The sequence below is a fragment of the Tamandua tetradactyla genome, chromosome 10 (assembly GCF_023851605.1).
Source record: "Tamandua tetradactyla isolate mTamTet1 chromosome 10, mTamTet1.pri, whole genome shotgun sequence".
NCBI lineage: Eukaryota > Metazoa > Chordata > Mammalia > Pilosa > Myrmecophagidae > Tamandua > Tamandua tetradactyla.
In genome coordinates, this window is record NC_135336.1 from 15545706 (window position 1) to 15568326 (window position 22621).

The 22621-nt window shown below is 37.1% G+C and overlaps 1 protein-coding gene across 1 annotated transcript in view; it reads right to left on the minus strand.

The window, feature by feature from the left end:
* ACAP2 (ArfGAP with coiled-coil, ankyrin repeat and PH domains 2) overlaps nt 1-22621 on the minus strand; it is a 194773-nt gene that overhangs the window by 114686 nt on the left and 57466 nt on the right. Inside the window, exon 2 of the mRNA XM_077119331.1 lies at nt 8801-8858. Within this exon, the coding sequence (XP_076975446.1) occupies nt 8801-8858 (58 nt within the window). The remainder of the gene's footprint in view (nt 1-8800; nt 8859-22621) is intronic.

Here is a 22621-nt window from a genome sequence, read left to right on the forward strand (position 1 = left end):
CATATGGGGTAATCAACATGCAAGAAGAGCAAAATATTTTGAAAAAGGTAAGATCGTTAACTCTGCATAACATCAAAATACAGTAATTAAAAAACGGATCAATGAAATAGAATACAGAGTCAAGAAACAGATACATACATGTAATATTTGATAACAGTAACATTTCAGTTAGTGGGTAAAAAGGATTATCCAATAACTGGAATAGAAACAGCTGGAAAGCCACCTGAAGGGGGAGAAAAAAAAAACTAAACTGGAGTTCAAATCCTCAAATGAAACTCAGATGGAATAAAGATTTAAATGTAAAAAATGAAATCACAAAAATATCATGAGAAAACATTATGATAATTTTTTTATAATAATCATAATATCAAAGTAGGAAAGGCCTCCCTGAGAAGGATATAACTCAAAAGTGATAGGACAAAGGAATTGATAAATTCAACCACTTAAAAATAAAGCATTTCTACAAGGGGAAAAAAAAAAACTTAGTACACAAATAACATGGGAAAACAACATCAGTAGTGAATCACAAAGGGCTAATTTTCTTACTATAAAAAAGGTTACATAAATAATGCTGAACTCTAACCATTCACTAAAAAAATAAGTAAAGGACAAGTCACAAATAATTTCCAAAAGAGAAAATGCAGATGTCTCTTAAACCCATGAAAAGATGTTCAAAATTACCCATAAAAACAAATGCAAATTACTATTTTTTTTACAGAAGAGCAAATTTCAAGAAAAGTTTGATAATACTCTGCTTTGCAGAGAGTAAGTATAGGGAAACAGGTACTCTCTTACATTGTTGATGGGCATGTAACTTGGTACACTTTCTATCAAAGGCAATTTAGAAGAGTTATCAAAATTTTTAAACACACATACCCTAGCAATTTCACTTTCAGAAATTTTTCATACACATGTTGAGTGAAATAAGTTAGACACAAAAGGACAAATATTTGTATTAATTCACTTATATGAAAAACCAAGCACAAGCAAATTTATACAGACAGAAAGTAGATTAGAGGTTATCAGGGGCTGGGAGGTGAAGAATGGGGAGGAGTAACCGCTTAATAGAATTTCTGTTTGGGTGATGAAATCATTTTGGTAATAAATGGTGGAGATGATAACAGAATATTGTGGATGTAATTATTAATATCTCTTAATTATACCCACAAAAGTGGTTAAAATGGGAAATTTTATGTTGTATACATGTTACCGCAACAGTTTTAAACAATTTTTAAAAGTGTTTTTTAAAAAAATGTGCATAAAATGCTACCATTTTATAAACAAAAAAAGTATACATGAATATAAAGTGTGCATTATATCCCATTTTAAAAACAAAAAAGTATACATGTACATGCCTAAATAGCTACACATAAACAGGATATTTCTGGCACATAAACCTGAAACTTATAGCCACATTTAACTTTGGGGAACAAAATTATAAGACTAGGGACACAGGTGGAAGACTTATTTTTCACTGTTAAAAAAAGATTAAAACTGCTAATATTAAAAAAAAGTACCATACAGATATATTTGTACATGAGCCATATGACACACATATAAAGTCACTCACTGCAGCCACAGTAGAATATAGAAAAGAATCTAAGTGTCCTTCAGTAGGCAACTGGATAAACAAATTATGATGCATTCATACAATGAAATGCAAAGCAACCATTAAAAAAAGGAATGAATCACCTCTACAATTATAAACAAAGAACAACCTCTAAAGCACAGCAAGAGAAAAAAGCAAGATGTAGAACAGTGCTAACATTTGAAGGATAGAGGTAGGGTGTTGAACACAGAACCCCATGTTTTTGTTTTGTTTTGTTCTCAATTTTTCAAAAATATTTTTATTATAAACAATGAGCATACAAACATTCTTGGCATGGTTACAATCAATGGCTCACAATACCATCACATAGTCGTGTATTCAGCACCATGATCATTTGTTAGAACATTTGCATCTCTCCAGCAAAAGAAAAAAGAAAAAACTCATATATGCCATACCCCTTAACACTCCCTTTCACTGATCACTAGTATTTCAATCTCATGTCCCACGTAGAGAAGGGAAGCACAGTGAGTAGAACCCCATGTTTTTAACCATAACAATACATTACATTAACAACCTGCCTCTCTCCTTCTAGTCATATAGAAACTTTAAATTAATTTTTGAATTGTTTAACTTGTTAAAAAAAATAAGTATACATGCAGTGAAAAATTAGTCATCTTATTATCTTACTACATCTGTACCTAGCCATACAATTCATTTCCTAGAGGCAACCATGGAACCAGTTTCTTGCATGTTCTTTTGGAGATTTATAAATAAAACAGGGTTCTGGGCTCAGTCTACTTAAATTCAAATCCTGCCGCCACACTTAATCATCTAAGGGACCCTGAGTGACCTTAACCTAATAAGCTTCGGTTTCTTCTTCAGTGTGATGCGATAACAATGGAATCATACCACAAAACTATATAAGGTTACTGTAAAAGGGTAAGATAATGTAAATAAAGTTCTTAGCACAAACTATTACGAGAATATGGTAACTTAAAGATTTGCTTTCCTTTCTTTTTTTAAATGTCAGAGGGGAGGCTTTCTTGTTGTTTGGTTTGTTTTGATTAATAAGAGAAACTTGAACATCTTTGGGAAATGATGGCTAAAAGTCCTGAGGAGCTGGAGGATTTAGAATTGGATAAAGAAAAAAAAAGATATTTCTATCACTCAAATGGGGGAAAAAGTAAAAAGATAAGAACAGATAAGAACAGATTCTGTTAAGTTTTTAGATTAGGAACAAGAAATAAAGAATATTCTAAACAAATGGAAAGAGGCAAGGTCATTTGTTCAATGTGAAGAATAAGGGAATAATCTTTAGAAAAATAGTGAAGTACTGAATAGCTGCTGAAGAAAACAAAAGATGGATCTGATCAGTCTTGGAAAATTTGCTAGACATCAAGAATTTCATAAATGAGTAGCTCCACCACTGCTTTAACCAAACAGTGTATAACTTCTCCTTCAGGGCTTACAGCCAGATATAGGAGGAAAGGATATAAATGGTTAGACTAATATAGTGAGAATCCTACAAAGTAGATGTCATGGAAGGGGCTCGGGGACTGAAGATCTCCAGAAGAAAAAAATAATGAAATAATAAAATTAAGAGTTCACTGAAAGGGTCCACAGCAGCATTATTCATAATAGCCGGAAAGAGGAAACAATCCAAATGTCCATCATGAACGACATGTTAAAATGTTCACTGATGAATGAATTTTGAGGCACGGTATATCTGTACAATGGGATATGATTCAGACATAAAAAGGAATGAAGTATGGATACATATAACATGGATGAGACTTGAAACCATTGTGCTAAGTGAAAGAAGCCAGACTCAAGAGGCCACATGTTGTATGATTTCACTTCTATGAAATGTTCAGACTAGGCAAATCCAGAGACAGAAAGTGGATTAGTGGTTCCCAAGAAACAGACGAAGGAGCAAATGGAAATGACTGCTACCAGGTACTGGTGAGGTGAAGGAAATGTTCTGGAATTAGATAGTGATGATGGTTCCACAACACTGAAAACCACTGAACTGTACACTTTAAATGGTGAATTTTATCTCAATAAAAAATTGCAAAAAAAAAAAAAAAGAGTGAAAAAGGGAAGTGAATTTAAGAGGTTCTGAATACTGAAGTGGACAGACTGAAAGATTAGAGTTTCTAGATAAGCTCGAGGAATAGAAATAGTAAGAGTAAGTATGAAAACTGAAAGCACAAAAGTCAGAATAAGATCTCAGCATTGGAGAGTTCAGAGATTATAACACTTAAGTGATGAGAGACAGAATATGGCCATGAAAAGAGGTACAGAATAAAAGTAATTCTATTGAAGAGAAAATGAAATTGTCACTTAGCTGAATTACATGTACATTGCAGATACCCAGGATAAAGGACTGTCATGGAGACAGAAAGGAAGACTCTGCCAGCAGTCAAAATCCTGATTAGATGACAATGATGAAGCAGATATAGTAGAATAACAAAAGCCTACAAAGAGGGAAGATTTTTATCTGAGAAAGATTAAAGGTCAAGTTAGTCAAAATCATCAAACTAGCAGCCCCAATTCATCCAACATTTTTTCTACTAAGTTATTATTTTACCAGATAATGGGAATACAAACAAACAGATACTTGTTGACTATCCTTGGGTAAGTAATATGTTCTTTAAGTCTCATTTTTCATGTGCAAATTAGAGCTAAGGTCAATTTTGTAACATTGTTATAAAGACTGGAGATAATAAAAGTAAAACGGAACTTCATACACAGTAAGTGTACAAAAAAATGAGGATTTTTTTTTTACTTAAAGACTATCTTTGTCTTCAAAGCGCTAATATTCTACTGAAGAGACATCATCATCACTAACATTTATTTAGAACTCACTACGTGCCAAGAATTGTGCTAAGCATATATGTGCTATCTCATCTTATTCTCATAATAACCTATGAAATATGTAGACATTCAAAACTGCCCCATTTTGCAGATGAAGACACTGAGGCACAGAAAGACTGAGACTGAGGAGTTTGCCCAAGTTCACACAGCTAGTAACTGATAAGGCCAAATTCAAGTCCAGGCCACCTTGTTTCAGTCTTTGTGCTCTTAACCACTAAGGTAAGCTACAAACCAAAAATTACAACAGTTCTATAATAGTTTAAGTGGAACTGTGTGTAAGAAATGATGCAATACAAAAAAAAGAAGCTAAGTTGGTCAGTGCTTGAGCAGAGATTTAAAGTGTGTCTGCTTAACAAACAGGGACCAAGCACTCCAGTGAGAGGATGTAACCCATACAGAACTTTTATCTAGATGGCAACCATGAATGTCTATGATGCTACCACCAGTGCTAGAACACATGCCAGAATGGACCAACATTTAGACTCAGTGGAGCAATGCCACTCACAAAGCATTATTCACCAGAAAGAATGTTACCTACTGGTGGCATACATTATAAGCAAAATAAATAAGCTAAGTCATCAAGCAAGTTTAACCTGTCTCTGGCAGATTTAGAATGAAACTATGGGTGGAACTTGCCCTGCACAGTTATGAAATGCTAAAACTAGTCCTGGGCACCTTCCCTGCACCTTTCCTTCAATGCCACCACTTTTAATAACAACTACTTCCTGCTCTTCGCAGGCTCTCTTGTCGGCATTAACCCCACTAATTCTAAAGCAAAAATGAAGATAAGAATTTGGAAGGAAACATTTCATAAAGGATGAAAACCTTGAACTAGAGGAATATAAAAGTAATTATGAAACTTCCCTTAAGAACGGTAACATTTAAAAGATGGTATGTTTCCATGATGTCTTTAGTAGCCCTTTGGCTAAAATTAACTCTTTAGAAAGGGCTTAAGGGTCTCACAACTGAATACTAGTACTGTTATAACCTGTTACAGAAATGAATCTTTTGATTTTAAGAAACTGCCAATTCCCCCCACCTCCACCAAATGATATAAAGAAAAAGAAATAGACACTTATAAAAGCACAATCAGCAACAAAAGCAGTCAGTTTAGAGATAAGAATGAAGCCAATGGGTCAGGACTAAGGTAAATCAGAAAACAGGAGTAAGAAGGACACTTTCTATATTTTAGACCTTCACCTACTCTGTGAGATAAAAGGAAAAGAGATTTTCTCCAAAACCTAAATTTTCTGTGGCATATAATTCAATCTGTCTGGATAGATCATTTAAACCCAAACACATGGACCCAGAATGGGAATAAGGGAATGCAATTCTATATAGCTTAATGTAATGCCTGGATACATCCCAGAGCATGTTGAGCAGATAATTAAAAAGTATTGCCCACCAATGTTTATAGCAGCATTATTTACAATTGCAAAGAGATGGAAACAGCCAAAATCTCCATCAACAGACGAGTGGCTAAACAAACTGTGGTATATACATACGATGGAATATTATGCAGCTTTAAGACAGAATAAACTTATGAAGCATGTAATAACATGGATGGACCTAGAGAACATTATGCTGAGTGAGACTAGCCAAAAACTACAGGACAAATACTGTATGGTCCCACTGATGTGAACCGACATTCGAGAATCAGCTTGGAATATGTCATTGGTAACAGAGACCATCAGGAGTTAGAAACAGGGTAAGATAATGGGTAATTGGAGATGAAGGGATACAGACTGTGCAACAGGACTAGATACAAAAACTCAAAAATGGACAGCACAATAATACCTAATTGTAATGTAATTATGTTAAAACACTGAATGAAGCTGCATCTGAGCTATAGTTTTTTTGGTTTTTTGTGTTTTTTTATATATATATTTTATTTTTATTTTTTTCTCTATATTATCATTTTATTTCTTTTTCTGTTGTCTTGCTATTTCTTTTTCTAAATCCATGCAAATGTACTAAGAAATGATGATCATATATCTATGTGATGATATTAAGAATTACTGATTACATATGTACAATGAATGATTTCTAAATGTTGTGTTAGTTAATCTTTTTTTTTAATTAATAAAAAAAAGTATTGCCAATAAATAAATAATGGGGGGAGGGACAAAGGGTAAAATAAATGGGGTAGATGAAAATCCTAGTGGTCAATGAGAGGAAAGGGTAAGGAGTATAGTATATATAAGTTTTTTCTTTTTTCTTTTTATTTCTTTTTTCTGGAGTGATGTAAATGCTCTAAAAAATGATCATGGTGATGAATACATAACTATGTGATGATATTATGAGCCACTGATTATACACCATCTATGGACCATATATGTGTGTGAAAATTTGTCAGTAAAAATATTTTTTTTTTAAAAAAAGACACTTGCTTGGACATTTACTAGCGTTCCTTAGAAAATTTCCAAGTAGCATGTGCTCCCTCAACATGGATCCAGAGGTACAGTGGTATACAAGAAGAGCACTGAACTAAGAATAAATATATATAGTTTCTAACTTTGGTTCTGCTCCCTCTAACCCTGGAATCTGAAACAAAGAGAGGTCACTTTCTTGGGCTTTGATATCTTCATCTATAAAATGGGTATAATACCATTTGTTCTACTTAGTTTAACAAGATTATTGCAAAAATTAAAAATACTGTATATCAAAGTGTTGTAAAAACTAGAGTTCTAAACAAAAATTTTTTTTCTAAAAATATTTTTACATATATAACTAATGCTACCGCTTATTTATATATATTGTATAAGATGTATATTATATTTTATTTATATTATGTATGTGTGTAGTTCATGGTTTCAAATCATTTCAAATCTTCAGCCTGATTAATGTATTTTATATCCTTGCTACTAAAAGTGTTCTAAATAGGCAACAGTACTGGCACCACATGGAATCTGGTTAGAAACACAGAATCTTGGATGTGCCAAAACTATTAAATCAGAACCTGAATTTTCACATGATCCCCAGGTGATGCCTATGCACAGTGAGATCTGAGAAACTCTGCTTTATTCAGCAATAGCATTTATAATAATTATATAACTAGGAGATTAATTTCAGAAAAGATATTTCAAATATATGCATTTGACTTATTTCCAGAAATTTTGAGACATATTTCCCAGAACAATGATTATGTGGGATCAGAAGCCATCTTACTCATTCTGATATTTCTGACACCCAGTAAGATGTGTGATACAGTGTAGGCATTCAATATATGTCTCAAATAGATGTAGTAAGATGAACAAACATTAATATAGAAGGAGGGAATCAATGAATCTTTACTCTTACATAAAATGTAACCACTTAGTATCTGTTGGGGATTGAATTGGGTCCTCCATAAAAATCATGCTCCGATCCCACACCTGGTCCTGTGGATGTCAACCTATTTGTAAGCATGCCTTTGAAGGAAGTTATTAGTTCTGGTATGCTAAAATTGATTAAGAGTGAGCCTTAATCCAATCTGACCGGTCATTAATAAGCAAAGGAAAACTGGAGGAAGATAAGTCATGGGAAACAGAAGATGGAAGTCAATGGGACCCAGAAGAGAAAGGAGAAGACGCTGCCATATGCACTGTCATAAGACGAAAAACCAAGGAACAAGGATCACTGGCAGCCAACACCAGAATGCCATAATCATCTGGAAGAAAGCACTGCCTTGCTAATGCCTCAACCTTGGACTTATTAAGCAACTCATTGTATGGTATTTAATAGCGGGCAAACTAAAACAATATCAATCATTAAATATATCTTAAGTATTTCTGAGCTTAACTAAAAAAAAACTTGAAATGAATATACTAAATTTTATTTACAGTTGAACCTATACATAATGTATGAAATCCATTTAAGTAGATGCAGGGGTGCAAGGGTAGTTCAGTGGTAGAAGTCTTGCCTGCAATGCAGGAGAATGGGTTCAATTCTGGGCCTGCATATTTCTCCCCCAAAATAAGAAAAAAATTCAAACAAAGAGTGCTACAATAAGGGATATTCACATGGAAAAAGAATGAAATGTGACTCCCACCACATAGCATTCAAATAAATAAATAAACAAATAATGAATAATAAAAAAATAGATGCAATCTTTTTGATGGAAAAGAATATAACACACTTCCAACAATATGAAGGATATTTAATGAGCTTTGGAATCAGGCATGGAATAAAGTACTTGCTCTAGCACTCAGAGACTTTGAACAAGCCATTTCATCTCTGCAACCTCCATTTTCTCATATATAAAATCTGGATAATAACTAGTAACTACCCTCACAGGAATAAAAGAAGTAATACCAACCAACTAGTATTGTAGACACTAATCTATTCTGTTATGGAAAGCAGAATATTTTAAAAAGTTAAAAATGTAAAATTTACCTTATCGAGTTTTAGTTCCAATTCTGCCACATCTCCTTCTACTTCTTCCAGTGCAGCCCTAAAAAAATAAAGTATAAAATAAAAGTTATTTCATAAGCTTAACTGTATTCTTTTCTTTTCTTTTTAATTAGAGAATTGAAGATTTACAGAAAAATCAGGCATAAAACACAGAGTTACCTACCATTTGTGCTGTTTGGGAGCCATATATACTCCGGAAATATATGTTCTTAAACTTAATTCATTCATGGTGTGAACTCATTTTTAAGTAGGACTCATTTAATTCGGCCTGGGCGGCCTCTAAGAATCCAGCCCAGGTCTCTGGCATGGCTAAGAAGGATCTTTTGATGATGCTACTTCAGTTAAGATGTGGCTCACCTCAATCAGTATAGGCCTTAACCTATTACTGACACCCATTATAGGCAGAAGGAAATTCAGACATGTAGAGGCAGCCACAGAGAGTGGCCAGAAGTTGAAATCAACAGAATCCCCGCTTGCCATGTGACAAGCAAAGGACAAGGGTACCAGAGGCCAGTCTCAGAACACTACAGTAATTGGGAAAAAAGCATAACGTTGATGATGCCTTGATTTAGACTTTCTCTTAGCCACAAAACTATGAACAAATTAATTCCATTGTTTACACCAAACCACTGCACAGTATTTGCTTGAGCAAATAAATTATTATTCCTGGATTTTAAGAGGCTGTTTTATATATGTATATCCTGGTATTTAGAGATAAAAATGAAGTCACTTAGGTCAGGATTAAGGTAATTCAGAACACAGGGGTAAGGAAGACATTGTCTATATTTTAGAACCATACCTACTCTTTGAGACCAAAGGAAGAAAGGTTTATTTTGTCCAGAATCAAAATTTTCTGTAGCACATAATCTAACTCAACCTGTCTGGATAGCACATTTGAACAACTGAAACACAGGGAGCCCAGAATAAGAATGAGGGCCTTTAATCCTGCATAACCTAATATAATCCCTGGATATATCCTAGACTCTTTTAAACAGATAATCAAAAAGTATTGGCAATGGTCTTCCGGGAAGATAGCTGAACAGAGGAGGCCCTGGTTGCAAAAGCTGAGGAACTGAGAAGCAGAAGGCTGGAACCTAGCATACAGGTGTGGAACCTGTGGGAGTACACAAACGGGAGCACACGGATGAGAGCTGGAGACTAGGAAGTAAGTCAGGCCACCAACGTTCCTTGTATGCGGCACCCTCACCAGAGCAGCCCTGTGATCCACAACCCACTCCACACCCCACGCACCCAAACCCCATCACCCGTTTCCATTCCCAGCACTTCAAATGCACCCGCCCCACACCCCACACCCCAAGTGCAGCCCAACCCACCTCTCCTGCACCCTTCCCAAGCACTACTTCCCTCTTCCTGTTCCCTGCAGGCTGTTGCCAATGCACAAAGGCTACAGCGCTAACCTCCATATTCAGGCTACACCCACCCCCTACCCATAGTGTCACACAGGCTCACCCAGCCCCCCTCCTGAGCTCTGCACATCAGTTTAAGGCACTCCTAGATCCGTGCATGTGCACGGGCTTCCAATCACATCCTCAGCTCTGGGAGCTTCAGTTTACAACACTCCTAGATCCTCACATGTGCACAGGCCCCCAATCACGTTCTTCAGCTCTGAGAACTTCAGTTTACAGCATTCCTAGACCGGTGTATGCACATGGGCCCCCAATCAGGTCACTCAGCTCTGGGAATGTCAGTTTACAGCAGTCTTAGAACCACGCATGCACACAGCCCTCAGTCACATTTCCCAGCTCTGAGAAAGTACTGACCTGTGCAACCGGGTCACACCCGCCCCCCCAACAAACAAAGACATAACGCCAACCTGCTGCCACAGCTCTATGTGTGCACAAAAAGGGCCCCGCACCCTGGACCAGTGCACACAAGGGTTACGTCCCCCAGATTGGTGCACCCACACAGCTATATCCTCCCTGGCTGCTGGGCACCCACGTTCACAAACACCAGCGTAACAGGTCCAACCTGTGCCTATACCTGCCTAGAAACAAATCACTGCACAGTTGTGTCCTGCCCCATGTCCTGCTCCCTACTGCACACACATCCCCAAGCACAAGGCCTTAGACTACTGAAGGAAATCAATCCCCAAAATTAATCAATCAAGATATTTACATGCAACAAAAACAACAGAAGATCACTAATCAAATCATAATGCAGACAGATAAAATCCTGCCTAATGACCAAATTAAAACACCAGAGGAGAGACAGATGTTGGAACTAATCAAAGATGTTCATATAACTATAATTAATAAAATACATGGGATGACATAAAGGAGATCAAGAAGACAGTGGAAGAGCATAAAGAGGAAATGAAAGAATAAATACAAAACTAGTGGATATCACAGAGATTACAGACTCTGTTGACCAAATAAAAAACATACTAGAGGCACAAAACACCAGATTTGAAGAGGCAGAAGAATAAGCAAGATAGAGGACAGGAAAACTGACTTTAAAGACACAAAACAGCAAATGACAAAAAAGATGGAAAAATTTGAATTGGATCTCAGGGAAATGACAGACAAAACAAAGTGCATAAATATAAGAATCACTGGTGTCCCAGAAGAAGAGAGGAGTAAAGGCTAGGAAGAGTAGCTGAGGATAAAATGGGGGAGAACTTCCCAACCCTTATAAAGGATATAAATATACAAGTCAAAGAAGCTCAACGAACTCCAAAGAGAATAAATCCAAATAGGCCTTCCCCAAGACACATACTAAATCAAATGCTGAAGAGTATCAGCCACTGATACTTTATCAGTTACACTTCTTTTCCCCCTTTTTGTCAGGATTGCATTGTTGATCTCATGGTGCCAGAGCCAGATTCATCTCTGGCAGTCATCTCCCCTGCTGCCAGGAAGACTTTCACTCATGGATGTCATGTCCCATGTAGGGAGGTGGGCAGTGATTTAACTTAGACAGTTGTGGTTAGAGTGACCCACAACTGAGCAACAAACCAATTTTATCTTTATACAACCATCTTGAATGATCAAGGCTACTGGAACACAGCTCAGTTTCAGGTACTTTCATCAAGTCACTTCAATTGCAGTTAGAGTGACCCACAACTGAGCAACAAACCAGTTTTATCTTTATACAACCGTCTTGAATGATCAAGACTACTGGAACACAGCTCAGTTTCAGATACTTTCATCAAGTCACTCCAATACACCATAAACAAAAAAGGGATATCTATATAATTCATAAGAATAATCTCCAGGATAACCTCTCAATTGTTTGAAATCTCTCAGCCACTGAAACTTTATTTTGTCTCATTTCTCTCTTTTCCCCTTTTGTTAATAAGGCTTTCTCAATCCCTTGATGCTGCGTCCCAGCTCATCCCAGGATTTCTGCCCCTCATTGCTAGGGAGCTTTACATCCCCGGGAGTTATGTCCCACATAGGAGGGAGGGCAGTGAGTCCACCTGCTGAGCTGGCTTAAAGGACAGAGGCCACACCTCTCTCTCCCTCAGCCAACACGACAAGCAAACTTACCGCCCTTACCCTCTCTATATGGGACATGACTCCGAGGGGTGTGAACCTACATTTTCAGGCAGTTCCCTCCATTGTCCTTTCGACAGACGAGTAAAACATATGGATTAAAAATAAATAATAGGGGGAACAAATGTTAAAATAAATTTAGTAGATTGAAATGCTAGTGATCCATGAAGGGAGGTGTAAGGGGTATGGTATATATGAATTACTTTCTGTTTTCTTTTTATTTCTTTTTATGAATTGATACAAAAATCATCATCATGATGAATATACAACTATGTGATGATATTGTGAATTACTGATTATATATGTAAAATGGAATGATCATACGGTAAGAACGTTTGTGTGTGTTTGTTATGTTTAAAAAAAATTTTTTTAATTAATAAAAAAAATGAAAAAAAAGAGAGAGAGAGAGAGAGAGACCACATCTGAGCAACAAAAGAGATTCTCCGGCGGTGACTTTTAGGCATAATTTTCAGTAGGCTTAGTTTATCCTTTGCAGGAATAAGTTTCACAGGGGCAAACCCCAAGATCAAGTGCTTGGCCTATTGATTTAGTTGTCTCCACTGCTTGTGGGAATATCAGAAACTCTCCAAATGGGAAGGAATATTTCCTCTTTTCTCTCCAGTTCCCCAAGGGGACTTTGCAAATACTTTATTCATTGCCCAAATGATTCTGGGATATATAGGGGCATTGCACTAATCTGGAAAAACCAACAAAATCTCACACCTTATTCAAGATTCCATGCACTAGAGACTCAGCATCAAGGGATTGAGAAAAACTTCTCAACCAAAAGGGGGAAGAGCAAAATGAGACAAAATAAAGTGTGAAGGGCTGAGAGATTCCAAACAGAGCTGAGAGGTTATCCTGGAGGTTATTCTTACACATTATATAGATATCAACTTGTTAGTCAAGATGTAATGGAGAGGGCAGGCCACAGTGGCTCAGCAGGCAAGAATGCTTGTCTGCCATGCCAGAGGACCCGGGTTCGATTCCCAGTGCATGCCCATGTAAAAAAAAAAAAAGATGTAATGGAGAGGCTGGAGGGAACTGTCTGAAAATGTAGAGCTGTGTTCCAGTAGTCATGTTTCTTGAGCTTTCACAATGTGACTGTGCGATTGTGAAAACCTAGTGTCTGATGCTCTTTCTATTTACCTTATTAAAAGATAAGTTAAACATATGGAATAAAAATAAATAATAGGGTGAATAAATGTTAAATTTAGATTGAAAGGCTAGTGATCAATGAAAGGGAGGGGTAAAGGGTATGGTATATATGAATTTTTTTCTGTTGTCTTTTTATTTCTTTTTCTGAATTGATGCAAATATTCTAAGAAATGATCATGATGATGAATATGCAACTATGTGATGATATTGTGAATTACTGATTATATATGTAGAATGGAATGATCATAAGTTAAGAATGTTTGCATCTGTTGCTATTTTAATTTAAAAATTAATAATTAAAAAAAACACAATGAGGTATCATCTCACACCCACCAGAATGGCCATTATCATTAAAACAGAAAACAACAAGTGCTGGAGAGGATGTGGAGAAAGAGGCACATTTATCCACTATGGGTGGGAATGCTAAATGGTACAACCGCTGTGGAAGGCAGTTTGGTGGTTCCTCAGAAAGCTAAGTATAGAATTGCCATATGATCCAGCAATACCATTGCTAGGTATCTACTCAGAGGACATGAGGGCAAGGACACAAATGGACATTTGCACACCAATGTCTACAGCAGCATTATTTTCAATTGTCAAGAGATGGAAAAATTCAAAATGTCCATCAACAGATGAGTGGCTAAACAAGTTGTGTATATACAATGGAATATTATGAATCTGTAAGACAGAATAAAGTTATGAAGTATGTAACAACATAGATGGACCTTGAGGACATTATGCTGACTGAGATTAGCCAGAAACAAAAGGACAAATACTATATAGTCTCACTGATATGAACTAACAAAAGTGAATGAATTTGGAGAATTTCAGTTAAAAACAGAGACCATCAGGAGATAGAAATAGGGTAGATATTGGGTAATTGGAGCTGAAGGGTTACAGGTTGTGCAACAGGACCGATTGTAAAATACTACCTAACTGTAATGCTACAATGTTAGTACACTGAATGAAGCTGAATGTGAGAATAATAGAGGGAGGAGGGCTGGGGGCACAAATGAAATCAGAAGTAAGGACGGATGATAAAAACTGAGATGGCATAATCCAGGAATGCCTAGAGTGTGTAATGATAGTGAAAATGTACAAATTTTAAAATGTTTTTGCATGAGAAAGAACAAAGGAATGTCAATACTGCAGGGTGTTGAAAATAGATGCAATTCATATTTTAAAACTTTAACTTATGTGTGTGAGACTAAAGCAAAAAAGTTTATTTGGTACAAAATTTATATTTTGACTAGTGCATTTCCTAATATAACTTATGTGGACAGCTTAAATGAACACCACAATACATGGAACATTGAGTAGGGCATGAGATTTAGTAGGTTTATTCAGAGAGATGCCCCAATAAATCCCAGAGTGATTTGAACAGTGAATAAAAAAGTATTTGCAAGGTCTCCTTGGGGGAATGCTGAGAAAGGGAGAAAATGCAACTTCCCCAAGTGGAGAATTCTTCATATTCTCACAAGCAGTGGGGACAACCAAGCAATAGGCTGAGCCCCCAATCTTGGGAGTTGTTCATATGAAACTTGTCCCCGCAAAGGATAGACTAAGCCTACATAAAAATTAGCCCTACAAATCACCCCCAGAGAACCTCTTTTTTTGCTCAGATGTGGCCTCTCTCTCTCTCTCTCAACCAACAGGGCAAGCAAACTCACTGTCCTTCCCCTTTCTAAGTGGGACATCACTCCCAGGGGTGTAAATCTCCCTGGAAACGTGGGACAGATATCCTAGGATGAGCCGAGACTCAGCAACAAGGGATTGAGAAAATCTTCTTGACCGAAAGGGAGAAAAGAAAAATGAGACACAATAAAGTGTCAGTGGCTGACAGATTTCAAACAGAGTTGAGAGGTTATCCTGGAGGTTATTCTTATGCATTATATAGATACCCCCTTTTTAGTTTAAGGTGTATTAGAGAGACTAGAGGGAAGTGCCTGAAACTGTAGAGCTGTGTTCAAGTGGCCATGTTTCTTGAAGACGAATGTATAATGATATAACTTTTGCAATGTGACTATGTGACTGTGAAAACCTTGTGTCTGATGCTCCTTTTATCTATGGTATGGACAGAGGAGAAAAAAATATGGATGAAAAAAAGCAACAAAAATTAACTAAACAAATAAAAAAGAAAAAACAAAAACAAAAAAAGAGATTCTATGCACTTATGGTGTTCAACAAAACTACCCTACAAGTTAAGTCACGAAATGCTCTACCTAAAATATAAATTTTGCACCAAATAAACATCTCTCCCTTTAGTCTCACACAGAAGCTGAAGGTTTAAAATATGGACGATATCTTCCTTTACCCCATATTCTGATATACCTTAGTCCTATCTAGATGAGCTTCATTCATATCTCTACTCGAAGTTTGACCATTTTTTCAACTTTTTAAACAGTTCCTGTAAGTGTACTGCTGACTTTCATAGCTTCAGAGCTCTACCTCTAAGTCTCAGGTGACAGATAAATACCCGAAGTTTCCAGGAATGATCAGGCTATATATATCAAGAGCTCAGTATCTCAGAACTTAGAAATAACAGTTACAATTCCTGAATATATGTGACTGCTGTAAGCTTACAATCAAGGACTCTTTACAGTAGGTCACAACCTGATAACCCATGTTCTAGACTTTAGTTCACCAAGTTTTTATAATTAACTATAGTTAATTAGTCCATATGGAGGCAGGATAATAATTGTCTTTTTCTTCCTGACATTTCATTCAACATACCACTCTTAAGGTTCATTCATCTAGTTGCATGTCTCACAACTTCATTCCTTCCTGTGGCTGCTCAGTAGCCCATTGTATATATACACCAAGATTCCCCCTTCCATTCATCAGTCATTGTGCCCTGAGGCCACCTCCATCATTGTGGATCACAAACACTGCCACCAGAAACAACGGTATACAAATATCCAGTCTGTCCCCACACTCTATTCCTCCAGGTATATGTTGAGCAACGGGGTTTCAGGATCATATGACAACCTCACCCCTAGCCACCTGTGGAAATACCACACTGCCCTCCAAGGGGCTGTACCTCTCAGTCTTCCTACCAACAGTGAATAGGTACATCTCTTTCTCTGCATTTTCTCTAGCACTTGTTTCTCTGTTCATTTTTAAACAGTTTTATGCACACATCAAACAATCCAACCTAAGTGCATAAACATGCCTTCGCCACCATAATCTATATGAAGACGTTTCCTTTTCTCCTACAAAGAACCCACCGCTTTCCCATGTACCCTCACCCACCTGTTGACATTTAGTTTTCAATGTATTGTTAGAATACAAAATTCAGCACCCAAAATTAATAAATTTTAGTTTCACCTCTTCTTCTAACCAATTTTAATTGAGAAAACTTAGCAGAGGCTAGACAATGTAGCAGAAACTAAATAATAAGACAGGAACCTTTATTGACAAAAAAGAATACTAGTTAGCACTTGATATCACAATACTAGGCAACAATATAACATTGGACATTTCTCTGGAACAAATAAGCAGCAAGCAAAACTTAAGGATAATAAAATTTAACACTTAAGAGTAATGCACAACAAAATGCAGCTCATCTACTTTAGGTCACCTATGCCCTTTTTAGATACCTACTTGATAAACTAGCAATTTCTCAATAGGTTTCTGGGGAGAGGGGCGGCATGGTCTGGGAATCAAACTCAGGTCTCCCACATGGAAGGCAAGCATTCTAACACCGAACCTCCCATGCACCCCATCAATAGTTATTTTAAGATAGTTGTTTAATAGTCAGTTCAACTGGATAGTAGTAGAGGGCTGAGCTATTTTGGACACTGACTCAAATACTCTCAATTAGACCACAGAGCTAAGAAGAGATAGATAACTAAGCTATAAAGACATATTCCCAGAACTACCTACATCTACAAGCTCACTTTATAAGCTTGTGATCCTACTTCTCCAAATAGCAACATTTGTTGAAATAAAAAGTTTTTTATCTCCAAACTATGAAAATAATAAAAAATTATTCAGTAATGATTTGTCTGTTCCATACAGTAGAAAACTCTAGTATACACAGCTCAGTTAAACAGGAGGTACTCTACCCCTAAAGCCCAGAAACATAAATTCTTCTCTCCTGGCTAAAAGTTAGTCCTTTTCATCAGCAGAGTTTTTTAAACTACATATTGTTCTCTTGGCATAGAAAATATTTCACATTCACAGTAATCCTTATTCTCTACTGACATCCTACTCATCATTTAAAACTTAGTTTACAGGACTTCAGGGCCAAGATGGCAGCTTAACAATGTGCGCATTTTAATTCTTCCTCCAGAACAACTACTAAATAACCAGAAACAGTACAGAACAGCTCCTGGGGCCATGTCAGTGAACGGACACACAGCGTACCCTAATCTGGACTAGCAAGACCGGCTGCGAGCCTCCCAGAACCATGAGTTTCCCAAGCCACGGCGGTCGGTGCCCCTCCCCAACAGGCTGCTTCCCGAAGGGGAAAAGAAAGAGACTTTACCAGCAGCAGAGACTGAGCCCAACAAATGCCAATCGTGAAATTAATTAACAAATTCTGACTACTAAAAATAGGCTCCCAGCTCAGGTGAACCTGGTCAAAGTGGAGGTTGCTGATTTTGCCCCAGCGCCAAGGGGGCAGGGCAGATGGTAAAAGGAAAAAAAAAAGAAAGAAACAGAGGTTTTTGTGGCTACATTTCTACAAAGGCCCAACTGCCATTGGATACAGTGGCAGGGCTCCTCAGGCTGCAACAACCCCAGGCACAGGCAGAAACAAACTCATTTGAGGGCTTGTCTGGAGCCTGTGGCTTCCCCAGGGGAGAGGTGAAGCCCAACCCAGGTGGAATCCCTCTCTCAAGGAATTCAGAAACCAGGGTTTAGTAATTTGAAGCCATTAAAACCAGCCTACAACCTCTCCTCTGTCTCCACCACACCCCCAGCCAAAGTTAAAGGTATTGCACAATCTTATGGTGGAGGGACCTGCTGGCAGACAAGCACCACATACTGGGCAGGATAAGAAAACAGAGTCCAGAGACTTCACAGGAAAATCTTTCAACCTGCTGAGTCTCACGCTCAGGGAAAACTGATGCAGGTGACTCTTTCCTCCTGACAGGAGGTCAGTTCAGTCTGGGAAAATCGGGCTGTGGTCTAAAATACCTAAGTAGACCCTCCTAAGTGTGGGGGGAGAAAGGCACCATACAAGCAGGGCAAGAAACAAGAAAACAAAAACTGAAAAATTCTCCTCTGTTAAACAAAACTTAAGCTAGAGGTCCAGATAAAGCTGAATTGGATGTCAAAGAACATATAGAACAAATTCACCAGCAAGAAAACCCTACGTAAAAGAAGTGAAAGCAATCTCCAGAATAAACTAATTAAGGTAATTAAATGCCTAAATGCCAGCAAAAAATGAGAAATCACACCAGGAAAATTGTAGACATGGCCCAGTCAAAGCAACAAAAAAACAATTCAAATGAGATACAGGAGCTGAAACATTTAACTCAGAATATACGAACAAACATGGAAAAACCTCATCAAAAAGCAAATCAATGAATGGAGGGAGGATATAAAGGAGGCAAGGAATGAACAAAAAGAAGAAATTGAAAGTCTGAAAAAACAGATCACAGAACTTATGGAAATGAAAGGCATGGTAGAAGAGAAGAAAAAAAACAATGGAAACCTACAATGGTAGATTTCGAGAGGCAGAACATAGGATTTCTGAACTGGAGGATGGAACATCTGAAATCCGGCGAGAAAAAGAAAATATAAGGGAAAAAATGGAAAAATATAAGCAGGGACTCAGGGAACTGGAAGACAATATGAAGCGCATGAATATACGTGTTGTGGGTGTCCCAGAAGGAGAAGGGAAGGGAAAAGGAGGAGAAAAACTAATGGAGGAAATTATCACTGAAAATTTCACAACGCTTATGAAAGACTTAAAATTACAGAGCCAAGAAGTGCAGCGTACCCCAAAGAGAATAGATCCAAATAGACGTGCTCCAAGGCATTTACTAATCAGAATGCCAGAGGTCAAAGAGAAAGAGAGAATCTTGAAAGCAGCAAGAGAAAAGCAAACCATCACGTACAAGGGAAGCCCAATAAGACTATGTGTAGATCTCTCAGCAGAAACCAAGACAAGAGGCAAGAAGACAGTGGGATGATATATTTAAATTATTAAAAGAGAAAAACTGCCAACCAAGAATTCTATATCCAGCAAAACTGTCCTTCAAAAATGAGGGAGAAATTAAAACATTCTCAGACAAAAAAATCACTGAGAGAATTTGTGACCAAGAGACCAACTCTGCAAGAAATACTAAAGGGAGCACTAAAGACAGATACCAAAAGACAGAAGAGAGAGGTGTGGAGAAGAGTGTAGAAAGGAAGACTATGAGTAAAGGTAAAAAGAAGGAAAATCAGATATGGCGTATAAAATCCAGAAGGCAAAATAGTAGAAGAAAGTACTACCCATGCAGTAATAACACTAAATGTCAGTGGATTAAATTCCCCAATCAAAAGACATAGATTGGCAGAATGGATAAAAAACAAGTCCCATCTATATGCTATCTCTACTCAAAGGACAAGAGAGCAAGGACACAAACAAAAATTTGCATACCAATGGTTACAGCAGCATTATTTACAATTACCAAGAGATGGAAACAGCCAAAATGTCCATCATCAGACAGGTGGCTAAACAAACTGTGGCATATACATAAGATGGAATACTATGCAGCTGTAAGACAGAATAAAGTTATGAAGTATGTAACAACATGGATGGACCTTAAGGACATTATGCTGAGTGTGATTAGTGAGAAACAAAAGGAAAAATACTGTATGGTCTCACTGATATGAACTGACATTAGTGAATAAACTTGGAATATTTCTTTGGTAACAGAGACCATCAGGACATAGATACAGGGTAAGATATTGGGTAACTGGAGCTGAAGGGATACAGATTGTACAACAAGACTGAACGTAACTCAGAAATGGACAGCACAACACTACCTAACCGTAATACAATTATGTTAAAACACTGAATGAAGCTGAATGTGAGAATGATAGAGGGAGGAGGGCTGGAGGCATAAATGAAATCACAAAGAAAAATAGATGATAAAGATTGAGATGGCATAATCCAGGAATGCCTAGAGTATATAATAATAGTGACTAAATGTACAAATTTAAAAATGTTTTTGCATGAGGAAGAACAAAGGAATGTCATTACTGCAGGGGGCTGAAAATAGATGGTAATTAATATTTTAAAATTTCAACATATGTGTGGGACTAAATCAAAAAATGTTTATTTGGTACAAAATTTATATTTTGACTAGTGCATCTCCTAATACAACTTATATAGATACTTGGTTGAACAACATAAGTACATGGAACCTTGGGTAGGACATTAGATTTTATTGGTTTGTCCAGAGTGATGCCCCGATAAATCCCAGAGTGATTTGATCAGTGAGTGGAAAAGTATTTGCAAAGTCCCCTTCGGGGAATGGTGAGAACGGGGGAAAATTCAATCTCCCCAAGTTGAATTACTGATATTCTCACAAGCAGTGCGGACAACCAAAGCTATAGGCTGAGCCCCAAGTCTTGGGGTTTGTTCACATGAAACTTAACCCCATAAAGGATAGGTCAAGCCTACTTAAAATTAGGCCTAAGAGTTACCCCCAAGAGAACCTCTTTTGTTGCTCAGATGTGGCCTCTGTCTCTAGCCAATACAACAAGCAAACTCACCACTTCCCCCTGTTTACATGGGACATGACTCCCAGGGTGTGGACCTTCCTGGCAACGTGGGACAGAAATCCTAGAATGAGCTGAGACCCAGCATCAAGGGATTGAGAAAAACTCTAGAATGAGCTGAGACCCAGCATCAAGGGATTGAGAAAACCTTCTCAACCAAAAGGGGGAAGAGTGAAATGAGACAAAGTGTCAATGGCTGAGAGATTCCAAACAGAGTCCAGAGGTTATCCTGGAGGTTATTCTTACACATTAAGTAGATATCACCTTGTTATCCAAGATGTAATGGAGAGGCTGGAGGTAAATGCCTGAAAATGTAGAGCTGTTCCAGTAGCCATGTTTCTTGAAGATGATTGTATAATGATATAGGTTTCACAATGTGACTGTGTGATTGTGAAAACCTTGTGTTTGATGCTCCTTTTATCTACCATGTCAACAGACAAGTAGAACATATGGAATAAAAATAAGAATAGGGGGAACAAATGTTAAAATAAATTTAATTTGAAATGCTAGTGATCAATGAAAGGGAGGTAAGGGGTATGGTATGTAAAATTTTTTTTTTCTTTTTCTGTTTTTCTTTTTCTTTTCTGTTGTCTTTTTATTTCTTTTTCTGAATTGATGCAAATGTTCTAAGAAATGATCATGATGATGAATATGCACCTATGTGATGATATTGTGAATTACTGCTTATATATCTAGAACAGAATGAACATATATTAAGGATGTTTGCATTTCTTTCTTATAATTTTTTTAATTAATAAAAAATTATTAAAAAGAAAAAAAAAACTTAGTTTACGGCGGTGCAATGGTGGCTTAACAGCAGAATTCTCACCTGCCATGCCAGAGATCTGGGTTTGATTCCCAGTGTTTGCCCATGTATAAAAAAGAAACTTGGTTCACATGAGGAAACAACTATATATGTATATGGATATTTCTCGGTAATAGGTTGGAAACAATCTAGACATCCACCAATAGAAAATATGTAAACAAATGACAGTATATCCATTCCTTATGAGGCAACTAGTTTTTAAATGATACTTTCTGCATCTACTGACACGGAAAACTACGTGGCTCTTAAATGAGTGATCTGTATTTACTGACATGGAACATGTAACTGACAGATAATTAAATGGAGGAGGAAGGAAAGCAAATTACAATAGTATATGTAATATGAAAGTGATATGATCAACAAAGTGATCAATAGGGGATAAGACATCCCCTAGAAAAGTCTCTCCTCAGAAACAACTAATAAAAGGGCAAACTTCACTTGCTTGGGACTCTGAAGCATTACAGAAACTTGAAAAGGACATTACATATGCTGAATCAAAGAAAAAAGGAGGAAAAATAAAAAACACCAAAAACAAGGTCAGAGATCTTCTGTCCAGACATGACAGTCTGAACCACTCCCCCA